Source organism: Mastigoproctus giganteus, chromosome 9, assembly GCF_048544385.1.
Source record: "Mastigoproctus giganteus isolate SK-2022 chromosome 9, ASM4854438v1, whole genome shotgun sequence".
In the NCBI taxonomy this organism is placed as follows: Eukaryota; Metazoa; Arthropoda; class Arachnida; order Uropygi; family Thelyphonidae; genus Mastigoproctus; species Mastigoproctus giganteus.
Window position 1 is genome coordinate 26190957 of NC_143583.1, and position 21219 is coordinate 26212175.

Sequence of the window (21219 nt, forward strand, 5' to 3'; positions counted from 1 at the left end):
GGATCCTTTTGCTATTTTTATACAGCAACTAATAAACAGATGAACATATCACTTCCATGCTAAAAAATTAATGTAATGCTAGCTTACCTGCACTTAGTAAATGTCACTTTGTAGAAGACATGAGAAACACTATTCTCCAAGTACCAAAGTCAAAGTATATCCATTATCAAGTGGGCAGAAAACCTTCACACATATCCACTTTGCACTCTTTTAAATAACCTATTCAAAATGCATAGTTTTAACTACTCAGTTCCCACTCCACTCACCCAATTAAAAAATTGCTGCCTAACAAGTTTTTCTGATTGTTGTTTAATTACTGTTATACTTATGAAATAAGTTCATATTTTTAATGTACTTAATTCATACAGTCAGTAATAGCCACTTTGATAGTTTACAATAAAAATGATCACTTTCTCCTAAGTTATAAATCAAATAAAACAATTAAAACCCACACTGTTTCAGCCATATTGCAAACAAATACTGCCATTCATTGTACTCCTCATCCAGAATATGAAATGAGTAATTTTCTCCTTATTTAAGGAATTCACATACACAGGAAGGTATGCATGAGTATGTTATGAATGCCTTGCTATGGGCAAATGGAAAGTTGTGGGGGGGAAAATTGGTGGTAAGCTGAAATTACCATTAAGGAAGGCGATTTCTACTGTGGATATGAACAATGTCTGATCTTGTATCCAAACAAAGATTATTCTCTTCAGCAGAATTGTTACAGAAAAATAGGATATTAGCAAGGGAATATGATGCAAGAAAGCAAGCTTATATAGCATCAGCCAAAAAAAACACCCTTCTCATTTCACCTATCCACTCGCTCCAAATATGTTTTTCTAGTTCTGCCTTGAATCTGTTTAAGCCATCAACTTCTACGACAGATGGAAGTTTGTCCAGCAATCAATCACCTGCTGGCTAAAAGAAAACTTCTGCACATCTATCCTACAACTGTCTACTCAATTTCAATTTGTCCTCTCAGGCAATTATTCTGAGCAAGAGAAAGAATCCCATCAGCATTGAGCATGCTCAAACCATTCAAGGCTTTATACACCTCAATCAGATCACCTCACAGGTGCCTAGTCTCCAGACACTGTAATTTGCAAAACTTAAGCCTTTCTTTGTAAGAGCAACCCATTGTTCCATTCACTAATCTTGTTGCCTTTCTCTGTACTCGTTCCAACAGCTCTACATCCTTCTTAAAATGAGGGCCTCCAGACCTGTATACAGTACTCAAGGTGTGGCCTCACCATTGCCTTATACACAAGGGGATAATCACTTCCTTATCCCTGCTAGAAAAATTCCTGTATATCATTGACAAGATACCATGAGCTACTCTTGCAGACCGTCTGCACTGCTCAGAAAACTATCTGCCTGCACAATTACTCTCGAGTCCTTTTCAGTCTACCACTGTCAGTGTAGTACCACACAGTTGATACTGTCACTCTGGGGTTACTGCTTTCCATATGCAGTACTCTACATTTGTCAAAAAACTTCAGTCGCTACCTCTCAGCCCATCTCCAACTTTTCTAGAGCCTGTTGTAGCAGCGTAGTATCATTTCAACCCTGCCGACCTTCATATCATCTGCAAACTTGGACACTAAGCTTGATATACCATCATCAATATCATTAATAAATACAGAAAACAATGGACTCAACACTGAACCCTGAGGGACTCCACCAATAACATTAGTCCACAAAGAGCAGGTCCATTGATTACCACTGTCTTCTCCCACTCAACCATCCCTTTATGTGCCTCCAATGCCACACTGCTCCAATTTGTGCAGCAGTCTTCCATATGCAACAGTATCAAAAGCCTTTCTAAGATCCAAATATATGATACCAAAATTCTTTGGATCCAGTTCCTTTGTGACTACATCATAGTATCCAATAAAATTGGTCAGACAAGAACTTCTACTGCAAACCCCTGCTGTGTTCGAGCTATAACTGAAGTCTTGTCTAGATGATCCTGCAATGCTTCTTTAACCAGTACCTCCATTAATTTCCCTGGAACAGAAGTTAAACTAATGGGTCTGTAATTACCTGTCTCCCTTTGATCCTCCTTTGTGATATCTAAAAGAATTGGCAAGAAAGGACTAAACTCTTTACATCCAATCCCAATGACTATTTCTAACAGTTGGTCATTGCAAAATATTTTTAATAATAGGTTAATCTAGAAACAAATCATCTTCACTGTCTTGTCTGGTACCCTCACTTCAAATTAAAAAAGGCCACACTCACTCAACTATACAAATCCACATATGCCACTATCAACCTTGTCACTTCCTAATATAAAATCAAGTTTGCTAGGTTTAATAGTGAACTTAGGCACGGATAAATTGTAATTGTATAAACAGTTATGCTGAAGTCAAACTCCAAAAGTTCAAAAATTTTATCTGCTTTCAGAAAGACTGATGTCCCAGGATTACAGGTTTCTACATCTAGTTGTACTAATATAATTATGGATTGGGTGGACATTTTCCATTTTAAGGAAAGTGTGCCATATCAATGAATACCAACTGATTAACAGAAACGCTGAAGTTCTTTAGCTAACTTTTCTCGCCTATTAAAAAACTATGGACAGTGAAGTTATTGAGTTAAATCTTTAAACAATCTATCATTGAAATGGTGGTACTTACAGAATGAAGTGGATCTTCTTCGTTATCTTTCCGGATAGTTATGTTAGGGAGTGGAAAACCAGTTGCTTTACATGTAAATACTGCTGATGTACCGGCTTGTTTATTAAGCATTTCAAATTCTGTTATTTCAGGCTTTACTAGAAAAAAAATTTAAAAATAATCTCACCATGGGAAGAATTTCTTATAAAAATTCTTTATTAGCTAAAAATAAGAGCAATCCTCATATTTATGAACTAAGAATTTAGAGGGTAAATACAAGGCATGGTAAGTATACCTCACACCACTCAAGTCATTTAAGGAAAAAGCCCTAATACCATAAGAGCTACAGAGCAAAATTACCATTGTGCATAACTTATTTAAAAAGAACTGCTCTAATATATCCATACACACTGTGTAGTGCAATACTGCATAACTCATTGTGAAGTACCACCACAACACAAGATTGTATTTGTAGCAAAACTATCCCCCATTCCAGGTTTCAAGATGACACCAAAGAAAGGTGCATCATGACCAGTTTTCAACCTGTCTTCAGTGAAAACATACAAAAGAGCGCAATGGTATTAACAGAATTTAACAGTATAAATTTGAGTACTTCTCTGAAAGAACTGGCACAAGAAATAAACAATTCTGTTAATTTGATTGTCTGTACTTATGCTCAAATTATCATAAACAGACATATTTGAGCAAACCAAGTGTTTATGAAATGCATATTGTACTATGAAGGCAATTCACAAATTGCCTGGGTATTACACTACACAGCAAATAAAAAGTACTGCTCCATTGGACAGAAATGGATTTAGGCTGTCAGGGAACCGAGGTGCAAAATTAATAAATTGGCCTCCTCTACAGGAATCTTTGCAAGGGAACCCTTCAAACCACTTCCTGTGGTCATCGTGACAGGGGCTCCAGCTAGTGCCTCATTCATAAATCCACCTTAGCCCCAAGGTGGATTTATGAATGACGAGGTATAGCACTATATAAGTTATACAATTGGTCAGTAGGACAACTGCCTCAATTTACACACAGTAGTGCAAGGAAACTGTTTGCTATGAAATACATCAATTGGAGACTGCAGAAGTTATCTATTACAGAAGTGCATATGGAGAGGTACTGCTAAATAGCAATGCACCTCTCCTTATGGAGTAGTGGATAGCACAATACATAAACAACTCACGAAATGCCTCCACAATATGAGTAATGCATTTTGTTGCAAACCTGATGATTTTCTCACAGCTCTTTACCAACTGAAGCTAGTGCCTTAACTTGTACATCACATTTTATAGGTCATTAAGGCATCATTTTAATGTACAAACTCATGAAGAGAACAAAAACTTTGCAATACAGCATCATTACACTAACATCTCATTGTGAAATCCTTCACAATGAGTTGCTCAGCTTTGAACTTTTGAATAACACTTCCCAAATAGAGAAGGCTGTTACTTATTCTCAGTTTAGTGGCACCACACAGACAGCACTGTTTCAGAAATTTGTTCCCTCTTCAGTGGGCAGGTAGGCACTGAGTTTAAGAGTGAAAACCATGTTTTCACTAGCACAGTATTTTTCAGATATAAAAAATGTTTAAAAAGTGTGCAAATTTAATGTAATTGTATTAGTAAATTACTAATTAATTATATTACTCAGTGGGCTAAAAAAGCCATAAATGCATCACTTGTACAATTCTCATGCACTTACACTCAAGATTTTATAATAAAGAATACTGAAAGTGCTTAAACTCATCAATTAAAAGAATATATTAAATTTCAATAGAAAGCTACATTTCAAAACTAGCATAGTGTAATTTTCCATGTCTTGAAATAATCTTGTTCAGCATTAAACATTCTATACAGAACAGATGGTAGGCCTGTACTGCAGCCTAAAAAAAGATTTCAGAAGTAAATGTCAAAGGAATTTGAAAGACTGTAAAAACAAAACAAAAAAAAAAAATAATTTGAGCACAGCTCACTTTACAGTTGAACATTACAGGATTAGATTGTTCACAAAAATAAAATTTCATAAAAAAATTAATAAAAATAAATTTATTATTTTTTTATTTGCAGAAATGTCCCCTGCATTTATAAGTAAGTATTATTTGATTAAGTTACAATTCAAGAGAATTTAAATTTTGGCTTGTATTGAGTCCATAGTCTCAAAGACTTAAAATGCATGGAATGATAAATTATCAGAAACAGACATATACAGTAAATACAAATTAATCTGCATTCAGGTCACTAAGAAAGCTAGACAAGATAAGGCAGATTGAGTTCTTGTCTAAGAATGTAAAGAAAAGTAGCAAAGAATTCTTTGCTTAATTTTAACACTGGGTCACTTGACAGCATGTCCAATTTTCTTAATTTTTTGAAAATTGTTTTGATTTTATTCTGAATTCTGCTTAAACAGTGCCAATATTTCATCTTTTCTTAAGAAACTGCACTACTTAATAGATATACTTTAAAGCCTTAATAAAAATTAAATTTTAAACCAGTTTTAAATCTATTTTCCAGGACATAAGTAGAGTTTTACGTAACTCAGGAATGACTAATAAAATATTGCTACTATATTTCTGATATGCCAAAATTACAAAAACCACATATCCTCACAAGAATGAAGAAAAATAGTTTTTTTTATATATATATATACACACACACACACACACACACACACACCATACAAATAAATTAGAATAAGGATTAAAATAAAATAATGCCAGCAGTATGGCAAGACAAGAGCAAAAAAAGTCTAAATTAAACCTAAATTAAATCAAACCAAGCAGGGAGGGAAAAGAGGGGTAACAAGAATAAAAATATTGCAGCAGAAACTAAAATAATTTAGAAAATCTAAATGTACAAATAATTCATTGAGTTTTTAAAAGTCAATTAAATAGAAATTTAACGGTGACCCCACTCACGGGCACCAAATTTATGTGAAATATCACCAACAGAGATGTAAACCACTACAATAAAATAAACCAAAAATACACTGATTATATTTCAAGCATCATGTAGAGCAGGTGTGTCAAACTCATTTCTGTTGCGGGCCATTTTGTGTGATGGTATGATTTGAGGGCCGCATAAAATTTTCTTAAATATTATATATTGATTCAGGATTCAGTAGTATAATCAGGATAATTAAAACTCATATATAATTAACATTTAAATTTTTATTCAGATATATAGAATACAAGTAATTTAGAATGTATAGTGAAGAAATGGGAGTAAAGTGGCTGTTGATGAACTGGTAACCAAAGGAGTGCAAGGCAGCCAAAGTAACACACCTCTATTAGTTAGAATTTTATTAGGAAATGTTTCGGAAATTGCTACAAAGACTGAAGATGGATTTTGTAACAATAACAATTTCTGAAACATTTCCTAATAAATTGTAACTAACAGAGGTGTATTACTTTGGCTGCCTTGCGCTCCTTTGGTTTTAGTATATATAATTGTTATATTCTTATTTTTATTTAAAAATTAAATATTTATGAAAATAATTTGTTTTCCCGGAAACCTGCCAGCATTTACCCCCTACTAGTTTTTCAACATCAGGAGTCAAAGACTGGAAACATACAATTTTCAGTATGTCGGAAAGATGTTTATCTGTCAATCGCTATCTATACGCCGTTTTATTTAATTTCATACATGAAAATAATTGCTCGCATAAGTATGTACTCCCAAAGTAGCACATAATTTGCGCAGCAAACTTTAATTTTCAGGTATTTTTCACCTACGTAAGAATATATTTTTGGAATTCCTACTTTTCGACATTTGTCTTTCAAAAATGAATCATTTTGGAAATCAATTAATTCAAGCTGAATCAAAGTGGAAGCTTTTTCCATTTCAAATGATAAAGGTTCAACAAAAAGAGAAAACATATCTTCTAACTCTTTAAAATCATTAAAACGATAATCGAATTTGTTTTTGATTTCCTCAATTTTGTCATAATATTGTGAGAAAGAGCAATTTGTGTTTTTAACTGCTCACAAGTAGGAAAATGGGTCAAAACATTTTTTAAATGATTTTTAAACGTTAGTTTTTGTACAAGACTTGCTATTGCATTGTACATGTTCGTTATTAACTTATTTTTACCTTGCAATGAAATGTTAAGATTATTGAGGTAGCTTGTAATATCAATTAAAAATTGCCAAATCCTTAATCCACAAAGGATTTTTTTTTATAACTGATACATTTTCATTTTTCATTTCAAGAAACAGTTATTTCCTCCAAAAGCATATAAAATCTCTTTAAAACTTTGTGGCATGATAACCATCGAACTTCTGTATAATAAGGAAGATCGTCGAACTCAGATTTTAAATCTTTAAGAAGAGAAGTGAACTGCCAATGGTTGAGTGCTCTCGCTCGAATAAAGTTGATTGTTCTTGTTACTGTTTTCAATACATCGTCCATTTTTAAACACAGAACTTGTTGATGAATAAGGCAGTGGACAGCCATGGTTTTTGGTTTATCTGGGTACTCAAGCTTGTAATTTTCTAATCAATTTTGACACAAATCCTCAATTTTCACCTGTCATTGATTTAGAACCGTCGGTTGTTACAGACAACAGTCTGTCAAGTGGAAGCTTACGCTTTTCTAAAATGCTCCACACAGCAGCAAAAATATCTTCGCCAGTCGTAGTTCCAAGAAGAGGGATAACTTCCAACAATTCTTCGGTGATCCTCGTGTTGTTATTGCAACCATAAAAAAAAAATACAGCAACTTGAGCAACATCTTGTATATCTGTACTTTCATCAATAGCAATTGAAAAGAACAAGACTTCTGTAGATATATCCTGTAGTTGTGAACTGATGTTATCTGCCATTTTGCTAATTCTCTCTACCACTGTATTTCTTGATAATGAAATATCGCAAAATGATTGCACTTTTTTCAGGACAGACGATTTCAGCTGCTTTTATCATACATTCTTTAACTAGTAGTAGTAGCACATGATGCAAGAAAGCAAGTGTAGGAGCTTATGCAGCATCAGCCAAAAAAAAAAAAAAAACACACCATTCCCTCCAAATGCCTGTCCAGTTCCTCCTTAAATTTATTTAACCTATCAACTTCTACAACGACAGATGGAAGTTTGTTCCAGCAATTAACCACCCGCTGGCTAAAGGCAAATTTCCGCACATCTATTCTACATCTGTCCTTTCTTAATTTGAACTTATGTCCCCGTAGGTTGGTAATCTGAACAAGTGGAAGGATCCCATCAGAATTCAGCGTGCTCAACCCATTCAAGGCCTTATAGACCTCAATTAGATCACCGCGCAGGTGCCTAGTCTCCAGCCACTGCAATTTGCAGAACTTAAGCCTCTCTTGGTAAGAGAATCCCTTCATTCCCCTCACCAATTGTGTTGCTCTTCTCTGTACACGCTCAAGCAAATCTACATCCTTCCTAAAATGAGGCCTCCAGACCTGTACGCAGTACCCAAGGCGTGGCCTGACCATTGCCTTATACAGAGGGTATAAGGCAATGGTCAGGTCAGCAACTAACGAACCATCTGTGAACGATTTTGAATGTTTTGCTAACAAAGCTTATTTCGTAACTTGCTCTTACTACTGATTCAGTTTTCATGAATTTTGTAAATACTTCTTGACTATGAAGTGTTTTCTTCATTGTTTTTCATTTTTTCTTCTCTTATTTTTCCTTCGAAGCCTGAATATTGTTCCTTATGATTAGAGTTATAATGACGCTTAATGTTGTATTCTTTAGCAACACTAATATTTTCCTTACAAATTAAGCATGTAATTTTACTGTTCACTTCCATACAAAAATAGTTCAGCTCCAACTTTTCTTGGAATTTTCTTCCCTCGTTATCAATTTTCCTTTTCTTGACTGGTGTTGAAAGCAAGATTTTCTATATAAATTCTATAGTTGAAATTAAAATTAAAGAAATGATTACTTAGGTATTTGTTAAATTATAGATAGCAAACAGATCCTGACAAAGAAACTAGTACGAATGAAGTATCTTTTCGATAAAATTATAAAAATGCTGCATTTGCAATATTAGTTTAAATGTAAAAGAAATTTAGATTAAGATTTCTCCATTTAAAAAAATAAAATGGAACTCTTATTTTTAAAGAAATAAACTAAAAAGTTAATGTTATTTAAAGATAATAATTTCAATTTTCATTCATTTGAAATTACTATTTATAGTTCTTTCTATAATCAAGGCTCCATTGATCCAGTCTTTTTTTAATTATCAATTAAAATGATTTTTATATTTATTACAGAGGTTTTTTAATCCTTATATTCTAGAATTATAAATAGGTACTTTTTAATTGTTTACTTTAACATTTTATTTTTGGGCATCGCGGGCCACAAAACATTTTGTCGTGGGCCGCCAGTTTGACACCCATGATGTAGAGGAATATGCTTTTTGCTGCCTCTGATGTACCTTTTTATTTTTTTTATTATGAAAGATTCAGTTACCGGCTATTTTAAACGTTATTCAAATATATTGTATAATTATATCACATGATAGTAGTGGGCGAATTGCTAACACTGCACCTGTGCTGCCATCCATAGTTCATTACTCGTCTATATAATCTGGATAAGATTACTTTTGTCAGTAGTGTGGCTCTGCACTGGAGTGCTCGTATCTGTCCTATTTTTTTAAATTTTCACTGCATCAGGACCACTGCTATTCAGGCCCTCTGCAGTGGCGGTTCAATCTATGGATCAGGTGGTGGACTGATCTTCTGATAGACTCGCCTTTGCAACGATTTGTCTAGCGATCGAAATGCAGCGATATCCTTGACCATTATTGGCCATGTGGTCCTCTGTTGAGATGGGGCAAAAAATATATATATATACAGTAAACCCCCGCTATTCGCGGGGGTTACGTTCCTGAGAAATGCCGCGAATACCGAAAACGTGAATACTGAGTTATGGCTCCCATAGTAATAAAGGGGTTCCGTTCCAAAGTATGAAATATATAAGAAAAACTAGTCTAACATTTTGTCTATGTATGTATTATATGTACCTTCATAATATGACTATGTACATAGACAGTACATAGTGAAATGCAAGCATATGGCATAGAAATGAAAATAAGAAACAATTTAATATTTATTAGAAATTTCAAACAAATTTTTCAAACCAGTGCCTTTGCTTGCTAGCAAAAAAAAAACATCCCGCCAGTGCTATCACCAGTTTCGCTAAAGTGTTGATAAAGGAGTTTTGCCTTTTCACGAATGATGAGTGAACTTAACGGAATTTTATTTTGAGTTCGGTCTTCTGTCCACAGATTTAAAGCTTTTTCCATTTTTTCTAATTTAACATCACGAGTTACAGAGCAAATTTTTGAAGCAATTAGCGCGTTTTCACGGACACTACGGCGGATTTTTCTTCCGATTTTTTGATTGATCGAACTTTGACTCAATGATTTTATAATGTTTTGCCACTGAGAAGACACTTTCACCATTAGAAATTTTGTCTAATAACTCAATTTTATTCGCTAATGTCATCACCTTCTTTGATATTTTCACATTTCTCTTTTGATTCGTAGCCATATTTTTGTAGGGGTTAGAAAGAACTTGTCCACAATAAAGTCACTTTCTTCCGTTAACACACTCGAAAGTCTGTTTACACTAACACACTGCAAAACAGTAGATTTATCATTTTTGTAAGCATATCAATTTATAAATTGATAAATTTATTCAATTTATAAGCATATAAATTAAAAGCAAACGACGAAACCTTCCATGACAAACGCATAACATATACTGAACAAGGATTAGCGAGAAACATCCACGCTCGCGATTTTGTCACCCCTCTCCCCCACCCACTGAGCGCTGTTTTGACTGGAAAAGATAATTTTAGCCACGCCCATATTTTTTATGGCGGAAAATATTCACAGCACTTTAAAATTCACATTTTTTTAGGTTTCATTTTATATTAAATCGGCGATCGTGAAACTGCGAATAGCGGGGGTTTACTGTATATATACAGGCATACCTCGGTTAACGTTACCTCTGATAACGAAGTCCGCAATTTCAAGCCCCATTTAACATAAAAAAAAATATTCCAGTTTAATCACCTGAAATCTAAACAAACTGAAGAAATTACGGAAACATTTGGGGCTTCTCGTGGTTGGTTCGAGAAATTTAAAAAACGGGCCAGGATTCATAGTGTAAAATTAACAGGAGAAGTTTCCAGAAAAACTAAAGGAAATAATTGAACGTGAAAATTTTCCACCAAATTTGGTGTTCAATGTTGACGAAAGCGGTTTGTTCTGGAAACGGCTACCAACAAAAAGCTTCATTTCTATTGAAGAAAAATCAGCTGCTGGGTTCAAAGCAGCCAAAGACCGTTTAACATTACTCTTTGGATCAAATGCCTCTGGCGATTATAAATTAAAATTGTTATTAATTTATCATTCAGAAAATCCGAGGGCGTTAAAAGGTAACATAAAAATGAATTTACCTTTTTAATATGGAAAGCAAATAGAAAAGCGTGGGTTACCAAGGAGTTATTTACTGATTGGTTTGTTAACCACTTTTGTCCTGAAGTAAAACGGTATTGTCAAAAAAACAACTTTGAAGAAAAAGCTCTTTTGTTGTTAGACAATGCTCTGGGACATCCTACTGATCTTAACACGTTGGACACATGCATTCCTGTCAAAGTTGTGTTTCTTCCAGCAAACACAACTTCCCTGATTCAACCATTGGATCAGGGAGTAATAGCATCATTTGAAGCTTATTATCCGCGTCGAACATTAAGCAATTTAACTGAACTAGAGGATAAAGAGGAAATGACAGTTAAAACTTTTTGGAAAAACTACACCATTAAAAACGCAATTGAAAACATTGATAGTTCTTGGAAAGAAGTCACTAAGAAATGCTTAAATGGAGTTTGGTGCAAAATATGGCCAAAAGTTGTACTAGAAGAAGAAAATAACATCCAAGAAATTAGAAATGAAGTTATCCAGATAGCTCAATCAATAGGTTTCGAAAATGTCGATGAAGAGGATGTTAGAAATTTATTGAATGCAGAAGATGGTTTTTCAGTGGAAGATTTAGAAAACCTTGTTAGCAACGAAGACAAAGATAATGAAGACGAAGTTAAAGAAGTTCCTGCCGAAAAAGTGTTAACAACCAAAGATTTAAAAAGGTGCTTAAATGACATTGAAAACGTTTTAAATTTTTTTTAGTGAAAATGATCCTGATTTAGGAAGAAGTTTTATTGTTAAGCGATCAGTGTTAAATGCAATAACTCCGTATAGGCAATTGTTAAATGAAAGAGAAAAAAAAGCATAAGCAATCAACTTTAGACTCTTATTTTAAAATGTGAGTTCACTTTGTATGTAAGTTGACTGTTTATTTAATAAAACTTTTCTTTGTTCGAAAAAAAAAAAGCTTTTCATTTTCTTTACGTAGGAACGTATCCCTATTCTGGCCATAGTATTTTTACCTCTGAAAACAAAGTTTCGCTTAACGAAGTAATTTCGTGGAACGCATCCTATTCGTTATTCGAGGTATGCCTGTATATTTTTTTTTTTATAAGAATTATCAGTTCTATTTGGGCATCATATGGAGGATGTACATTTTGCTGCCTCTAATGATAGCTTAATATTTATTTATTTTCTTACATTCTGACTTAAGTTATTATTTAAATATATTCAGTGGTAGTAATGGGTTGATATGCAAAAAAGCAGCACCTGTGCCGCCATCTATTCTCCTTTCTGTTTATATAAGCTGGCTAAGCTTACATTATGTAAGTGGTGTGGCTCTGTTCTAGAGTGCTGTCTGTTCTATAGTTTATTTCTCGCTACATAAGGACTACTGCTATGCAAATCCTCTGCATTTGTGGATCGACTGGAGGAAGAAGGGGTAGTTTGGTCCTTCGATCTGTTCGCCTTTGTAATAGCGATTGAAATGCAGCAATTCCATGACCATTATTGGCCTCGTGGTCCTCTGTCGATATGGGGCATGGTGGTCAGTCTATTTTATTTTAGTAGTTCTTTGGTCCCTTTTTTGGTGATATTTCACTTTTTGGAACTGGTACCTTTCGGGGGGGGGGGGGGGGGGGGGTACCGCTAAATTATTATATAATTGGCATTATTATAAATTGGATTTATTATTAATTGGATTTAAAGCTCTAAATTATTTGGGGACTTTCGGCTACGGCTTTTGTCTTTTTACCTTTACTTTCCCCTCCCTGTTGATTTACTTTAACTTTCGCTCTAATGTTTTTTTACCATACTACTGGTTTATGTTTTATTTTTATAAGAATTATTGGTTATATTTGGGCATCATGTGGAGGATGTGCATTTTGATGCCTCTAATGATAAGAAAACAAATAAATATTAAGCTATTTTATTTTATATTATTACATTCTGACTTAAGTCATTAATTATATATATAGAAAAAGTTTAATTAGTTCAACTAACTATTTGGGGACAGCAGTGAAGTAGTCAGAGTGGCACATAAGAAAAGAAAACATAAGGAAGAAAAAAACGTTATTGTTCTGTAAAAACTGATATGTATTTCGTAACCTTGGTTATTATAGGTGACTTCATTGGTGCCAATCCCTTTACTGCTTCACGTATTGGGTTTGTCCTTTATTGTGTCCACTGTTGACACTGACAAATATAAATTTTGCATGGTACTTATTAATGTTTGACCATTTTTATACATCCTCATTTTAATTTTCTAATCCAAATCAATTGCTTTCCTTTTCTTGGTAGATTTACTAGTACTGCTGTCACTTATTCTCTTAGTCTGCACCATGATAATGGTCAAAATTAAATTTTCAATAAAGAACTTCAGGGTTAAGGCAGACATATCACCTCACACAAGCTCACATTTTACTATAGCACATTTCCAGAGGTCACTACCATAAAACAATAGACAATTTGCAGTTTCTGGTTTATTGGGCTTCTGTTAATGCAATTCATTATAAACAGATAGTAAACTTGATCTTATTGCATTTGTGATAAGACCAACGGCTGGAATTCTGTGGATTTTTATTATGGCGAAATGTGTCCCCTTCACAGAAATCTTCAATCACAAAAAAAAAAAAAAAAAAAAAAAAATTCAGAATGTTCACTTCATTCCCATTTTAATCTGTATCTCACTTTTGTAATTTGTGAGAGCAGTGTTCATCATTGATTTTTTTTTTTCCCCTTCTGTTTTAAATTTTACAATCCTAAAAGGTGAAAAAAAAATTATGTAAGTCCGAAGTTATATAACTCGGGCACTTACTGTAGAGAAATATTACAAAGTTAATATTAGATATACAGTGGATTCCGGTTATTTGGAGCAAATCTCAAAAAACAGAACCCAATCGAGAGAATAGCCAGGATTTACTTCGCTTAATTGGGACAACATGCCGTTTAATCGGGACAGGAGACCGCAGCACTGGAGATCACCCTACGATTGTCTCCGACCGTACCACGTGGTTCGGTCGGATTTCTGGAGGTCACAACCATAAAACAATTAGCAGTTGCCTGTTTATTGGGTTTTTCTGTTAGTGCAATCTATCATAAACGGATAGTAAACTCGATCTTATTGAATTTGCGATAATACCGACAGTTGGAATTCTGTGGGTTATTATGGTGAAATGTGTTTACACTTCCATGAAATCTTCAATCATATAAAAAAAATTAATTTTCAGAATCTTCTCTCCATTCCTATTTTTAAAAGATTCATAACTTGTTATTCCGTTCTCACTTGCACGTATTGCGTTACTTGCAATTTGTGGTCAAATTGCAAGTAACACGATTTGTGTGTGCCGTGTTCTTTGTTATCGATTGCTTATCTTTTTACTGTTTTTAATTTTAACCCCCATCCACAAACGTCAGTGAACAGAAATGTCAACTAATTTGTACATATTACAGTATGTATTAATTCCGATTTTCACGTATCATTTATTTTTTAATTGGTAAGGTAATAAAGGGTAAATTTGTGCAATATATCTTTACTTTTATAGCCTGTGGATAATATTCCTCCTATTTTCGCTTATTAGAATCTCTGTTTAATAGAACTAAAATTAAATTATTCAATTCATAAACGTGATCACAATGAACAGCACTTACTACACATCGTATAGTGAACCAATTGTAAAGCGGGGGTCCATTGTATTTTTATATTTTTTTACGTGAAACTTCGGATAATTGGGGCAGCCGGTTAATCGGGCCAAAATGCACTAGTCCCAATAAACCGGAATCAACTGTATTTGATACTATTAATTATTCCATTTCATGTTTATTTCAAATTTGGCATGCTTCACAGTGCACAACATTTGAAACTATGCATCTTCTTCAGTGTAGTGGTCATCTGAAGAGAACTGAGTTCCTTGTTCTGTGAAAATAAATCTCAAAAACAACTGGGGTAAGATTGTAGACATTGAACTAGGGGAAGAAGGAAAAGTAACCCGAGACGTGAAACAAATACAGCATCAATGATTGTTTGGTATCGCACTATTCCTCCAGCAAAAATGCAAAAACTGTGGCAGTTCACCTGTTCTCATGCAATTTCTGTACAAAAAAAAAAAAAACTACAAAAAAATAAAAAAATAACAGTTCATAAACTATTGCAGTAGAAATGAACTACATTCAAAAGTGTAGAAAAACTTAACTTTTAATCAGTGATTAAAAATTAACACAAACATTACTTAAGGGTCACCTATCAAGTTATGCTACTACTTCCAGATTAAATAGTGGTTGCTTTGCATTATAAAGTCATACATTGTATCATTAAGAAGCAATCTTTTTAGAATGCTAAAATAATTTAGAATTAAATAAGAATAAATATATGAAAAAAAACTTGTCACTTCTTATATAAAGAGTGGGTCCCCTCTATATTCACAGCCTTCCTAATCTATTTCTCATATCCACCTTCCTCTATTTAACACCATTATTCTCTTAACTGATACATTAGGGATATTTAGTTGATTGGGGATATTTTTTTTTTTTTTTGGCACATCAGCATCTATGGCCATAGTGCACCATACATATGGTAAGGATAGAGCAGTCTGAGTATAATGCGATTATTCGTGTCGGCTCATGCATGATTTCATCGCAAGTAACACCATTGAACACAAAACTGCACAACAATACATACAAGTTTACAAAGCTTAAAAAATGTCAAATTCCAAAGGTGTGAGAGCTTTATTTCCCCACTTACTATAGTTATTGGTCGGAGACACTTATCATTTTCTGTATTCACAAGATAACATGTGATATTGTAGGCCGACTCATGTTTTCAGGAGCTCACATTTCTGTTTGAACAGAAATTTCGTGAGGCGTGAGCAGAGGAGTACATTTCTGGAGGTCACTACCATGAAACAATTTGCAGGCCTTGGTTTATTGGGCTTTTCTGTTAGTGCAATCTAATTATAAATGGTTAGTAAACTATCTTACTGCAGTTGCAATAATACCGACAGCTGGAATTTGGTGGGTTTATATGTTATGGTGCAAGTGTTTCCCCTTCCATGAAATCTTCAATAATATAAAAAACAAATTTATCTTCATTCCTTTTTAAGCTTCGCAAACTTGTCTCACTTGTGCATTCTGTGTTCGTCCTTATTGATTGCCTATCTATCTTTTTTACTCTTAAATTTTATATAAAAAAAAAGTCAGTGAACAGAAATATCAGTCAAACAAATTTCATATCTTGTTGAGGTAAAGTGCTATATTTACTGTTATATTTATTTATTTATCAAAAATTTGTTTAAACCTGGGTTAGCAATTTTATTGGGTTTAACTTTTTTAGTTTTACTTACCAGACAAGTTTTTTTTTTTAGTGCCCCGCCCCATCCCTATTTTTCCCCATAAGCCCGGTTTTTAACCCGCAAAACACTATAATGGAGTTTTAAGAACACATGTACTATATTATAGCAGAACTGACTGTACTGCGTAATTTTCAATCACTCAACAATCAGTAATCTTCAAGAAACACTCCATGTGAGATTCTCAAACCAATTTTCTGCAATTTTGTCTGTTTACTTTTGCAAAAAAAAGCATCGCACCTCTGTCTCCAAAGTCAAATGAGAAAGCTAAGAAGTCAAGAGAAGTCCCATTTTGAAAACAAAATTTAGATTTGAACTGGGAAAAAACAGGTGGCATTCCATGTTTCAACATGAACATGGAAGGTCACCTACAATACTAGGAATACTACTGTAGCTGACCAATGAAAATGTTTCAAAATGGGTAGTATGTAACAAATATTTGAGAACCAGAGAAAATTTGTTACAAATGGAAGTTGTTTCAGGATTTCTGATCAGAAAGACAAGTTAATGAATTCCATTTTGACAAAGCAGAAAGCAAAAGGTTTAACAATATCAAGGCAAGACAGAAAAAAAATTTGTTAAATGTAAATTTAAGGAAGGATTAGATAAATTAGTGGGAATGAACAAATGAAGTAGGTAGTTTGCATTTTTTGTATTGTATAATTCCTTACCTCTGACATTAATACTAAAATACAAAATAATTAATAAAAAACTGACTTACCTATTACTGAAATGGTCATATTTCTGTCATGAAAACCAGCCTTATTTGTGGCCTTACACCTATATACACCACTGTATTCTGGTGTTATTGAGAGGACTGTTAAAGTTCCAGAATTTTTGTCAACTGAAAAGCCTCTCACAGTGCTCAATTCCCTTTGATCCTAAGAACCAAAACAAAAATAAATACATAAAATAAATACACACATACCCATTCAAAAAAAGTATATCACCTAGGAATTTCACATTTCTAACCCTTTTTTTTTTGCAATGGTATGTTACATTAATGACTAGCATCACAAATAGAAATATAAACAAAAGATATTTATTAATAGTTAAGGCAAAGTTAAGTAATGTTTGACAGGTGCTCTCAAAATATTCCAAAATGAGCATTTGCAACCTTTATGCAACAGTTTTGGTAAACACCACAATTATGGCTGAAATGTTATCAGAAGCCCCCAATTTGCTTCAGTTTATCATTTTAAATGGAAAACAAAATGGAAAGTTCACCAGGTGAAAACTAATATTTAGTTGAACCGCCTCTGGCCCCGATGACAGCAGCACACCGTCAAGGCACTGACAAGATCAACTTCTGAATATAATCAACTGATAGTTCATGGTTCCAAACAAGAATTATGGCTTCCTGAAGTTCAATGAAGGGCATCTTTGGTTTCTTTCTGGCAACAGATTCCATACAATGCCAACAGTTCTCTATAGGATTCAGGTCCGGGCTGTTTCCTGGCCAGATAAGAGCTGTAATGGACCGTTCTTCCAACCATTGTTTTGCCTGTAACAAATGTAAACACATTACTGTCAAACCTAATGCAGAAATGAAGCTAAAGTAACTACAGAAGTGCCTACTTACACTTTTCGCCAAATAACAAGGAGAAGAGTCATCCTGAAAGATGCAGTTACTTGGCAGGTTGGAATGGTCTCCAATGGTTGGCAGTAATTTACCTTCCAATATAGCCAGGTATCCATTGGCATTTATGGAACCTTTTATAAACTGCAGGTGACCTACTCCACAATACGAAATGCATCCCCCATATCATTTGGCTGGTAGGGAATTTCACTGTAGACACCACCCAGTCTGGATGGTATTCGCCACCACGTCTACGGCAAATCATTTGTCTCCCATCAGAGCCATGCAGGTTGAATTTCTCATCCAAGAAAATAACTGGACTTCCACTGCTCGGGGATCCATTTGACATGCTCCTTGCAACAAATTAATTGGGCCTTTTTCATTTTGTGTGAGGAGGGGCTTCTTAGGACAACAGGCTAAGTCCATTTTTGAAGAGGCGTCTTCTGACTGTTAATGCACTTGCTACCCCTCCTGTATGTTCTTCCCATTCACTTTTCAGCTCAGACAAAGAAGCTTTATGGTTTTTAAGGCATAAATGCTTCAAAATGCGGTCCTGTTTTTGTGTAGAAACTAGTTTGCACCTGGTTCCTTTTTTCCTATCAGCAGAACCAGTATTGAGTTCGGAAAGAAATCTACTCACTTTCGACTGATTACAAGACACTAAGCAATATGACAGGAAGAACATCCTTCCTTACGTAAAGCAACAATAGTAATATTTCTTTGTGGTGTTTAACTACACGTAACTCTCCATCCTGACACAAGCAAGGAATGACTGCAACTCTTGCAGAATGGGCTTATATAGCTGAAGCAATCTGTAAGAAATACTGCCATATATTTACATTATTCGGACAACAATTACAAATTTTAAGGGGTGATGCACTTTCTTTGAACACCAGTGTGTATATATATTACTGATAATGAATCAGATGCTCGCTCTCTCTCGTGATTTATGATAGAAGAATACACAAATAAAATAATTTTATTTAACTTCAGACTAAAATAACTTTAAAAAATTGCAAATTACAGTATATGGTGGGAGGATACATCTCCACAAGTCTCCCACACTTGTATTAGCTCAGACATACCAATAAGTTAGAAGGCAATATGAGCCTTGAATCAAACTTTGTATGGAATGGTTGCAGACTGTCAAGTCAGTATGCACACAACAACTCATTTGTATCTCATATCTATTGGGGCAGATGTTATTCAAAGACTTAAGATATAGATGATGATAACCTCAATGAAAAAAGGTCTTAATGGCCATAAACTCTGTGTTTGATGAACCACGAAGAGGATGGTTCATGTTTCACACACATCTGAAGAAAACAGAACAGTTCCAAGAAACCAGAGGAACTTCTGTTAGTGTATCAATGACCACTGATCCTTGCCTTGGGATCAATGGTATAGCAGCTGCCAATAAGCCTAATTATTAAAATTACCAATTCATACCAGCTGACATTCATGGGTGGTTCTAAAACAGTGGCAAAAAGGGCTATGTAATGATGGGCCTTGCTATATAATGCTTTGCTCTGATTGAAGTATTTGAATATGGAGGTTACCTGGTCAATAAGTTATAACATGTTAACTTATCTTTACCCACATGGAATTCATTACACTGGGATTTGAAAAGTGATTTGTTACTCTGTCTTGTGCCAATAACTTCTGTGTTACTTCATCAGTAATCAAGAAATTTTCATAAGAGAGAATATTTACTTATGTAAATATATAAATTTTATAATATTAAATATTATAAAAATTTTTAGGGGTCAAGAGGAATACTTGAACCCACCAATGGGTTCACCGAGCCTCTATCCCAATTCCACTTTCTCCTCCACGGCATGGCCCCTGGGACCTGAACAACCTAGAGGAAGATTGGATTTCAACCCCATCAAGAATCTAGGTCTGGTGCAAATGAGAGAAGGATGGATATGTAGGGCCTTCCCTTCGACATGCTATGAAGACAAGGCTTACATATCTGGTTACCAGTACATAGGCTGGTAATCCGAGTTTGTGGCAGAGGAACCTAAACAGGTAAAGGACAGCAAATGCAGCTTCAGTTAGAGGAAGCTACTACCAACAGAGAAAGCAACGGAAACTACCCTGTAAAGTAAACATATCCCATGAAATCCAATGATGAGCAAGCAAGAAAAGACTGAACGAACTAGAAGACTGGATGAACTGGAAAAGACAAAAGTGAAGACAGCTCAGAGGAAGTGACCAGTCACAAGACAATTACTGGATGATATAAATTTTACTTATGTAAATACTAGAAGGATAGGGATGAACCAAACTGTCCACTTGATATTAAATAGTTCAACTGTTGATGATCCTTCTCAGGTTGCTGACAGTCTGAATGAGTATTTTGCATCTACATTCACACAAGAGGAATTATTTAGGGAACTGGAGATCAGAAGTTTATCAAACTAACAATAAACTAAATGGTATTTAAGGCTTTGAATGGTTTGAACAAGCTCAGTGTGCTATGGGATTCTTCCTGTTCATACTATGCACGTGAGAGGGCATAAATTCAAACTGGGGAAGGACAATTGTAGAACAGATGTCAGAAAGTTTGCTTTAGCTAGTGAATGGTTGATTGCTGGAACAAACTTCCATTTGCTGTTGAGGAAATAGCTTCAATAAATTGAAGAAAGAACTAGACAAACTATTGGATAAAATGGAAAAGTGAAATGGGAGTTTTTTTTTTTTTTTTTTTTAATTTGGCTGAGCTATATAAGCTTGCTTTCTTGCATCATATGCCACTACTAATGTTAATATTTTTCTTTGTCTCCTTTATGGTACACTGTGGAGACTGAGCCATCAGAAGAAATGTGGCTGGTTCTCTGTTTTTGCAATTGCTGATTTGAGTTAGTGTGAGAGATACAATATTGGTATTTGTGTGTACTTATGCAAATCCAAAGATAACATCAAGTGCAACTTTGCAGTGTACTTTCTGCAGTCACGAGGACTGCTCAGATACTGTAATGAACTTGGCTACTGCAGTTGAATCTGCAATAAAGCATTAATTATATTGGAAAATTGATGAAGGGTGCAATGTATATTTTTGCTTCATTTTCTGTATTTTGTCCAATACTACCTCAGTGCTGGTCAACCGGGTAATAGAGGAAGTAACACAGATCCACAATTCCGTTTGGACCAGATATGTGCTATAGGCATGTGCATGTTTAAATGATATGAGATTAGATAAAATGGTGGATATTCAGTGTCAGAATAACCCAATTTTTTTTTTGCTTCTTCAGATGTTGAAAGGCT

General features: G+C 34.4%; 1 protein-coding gene across 6 annotated transcripts in view; it reads right to left on the reverse strand.

The window, feature by feature from the left end:
- Positions 1-21219, reverse strand: part of Fas2 (neural cell adhesion molecule fasciclin 2) — a 290468-nt gene that overhangs the window by 115765 nt on the left and 153484 nt on the right. For all 6 annotated transcript variants that reach the window (XM_090381692.1, XM_090381693.1, XM_090381691.1 and 3 more), the window contains exons 6-7: positions 17092-17251; positions 2646-2782 (exon numbers count right to left, since the gene is read on the reverse strand). In XM_090381692.1, the coding sequence (XP_090237818.1) occupies positions 2646-2782; positions 17092-17251 (297 nt within the window). The remainder of the gene's footprint in view (positions 1-2645; positions 2783-17091; positions 17252-21219) is intronic.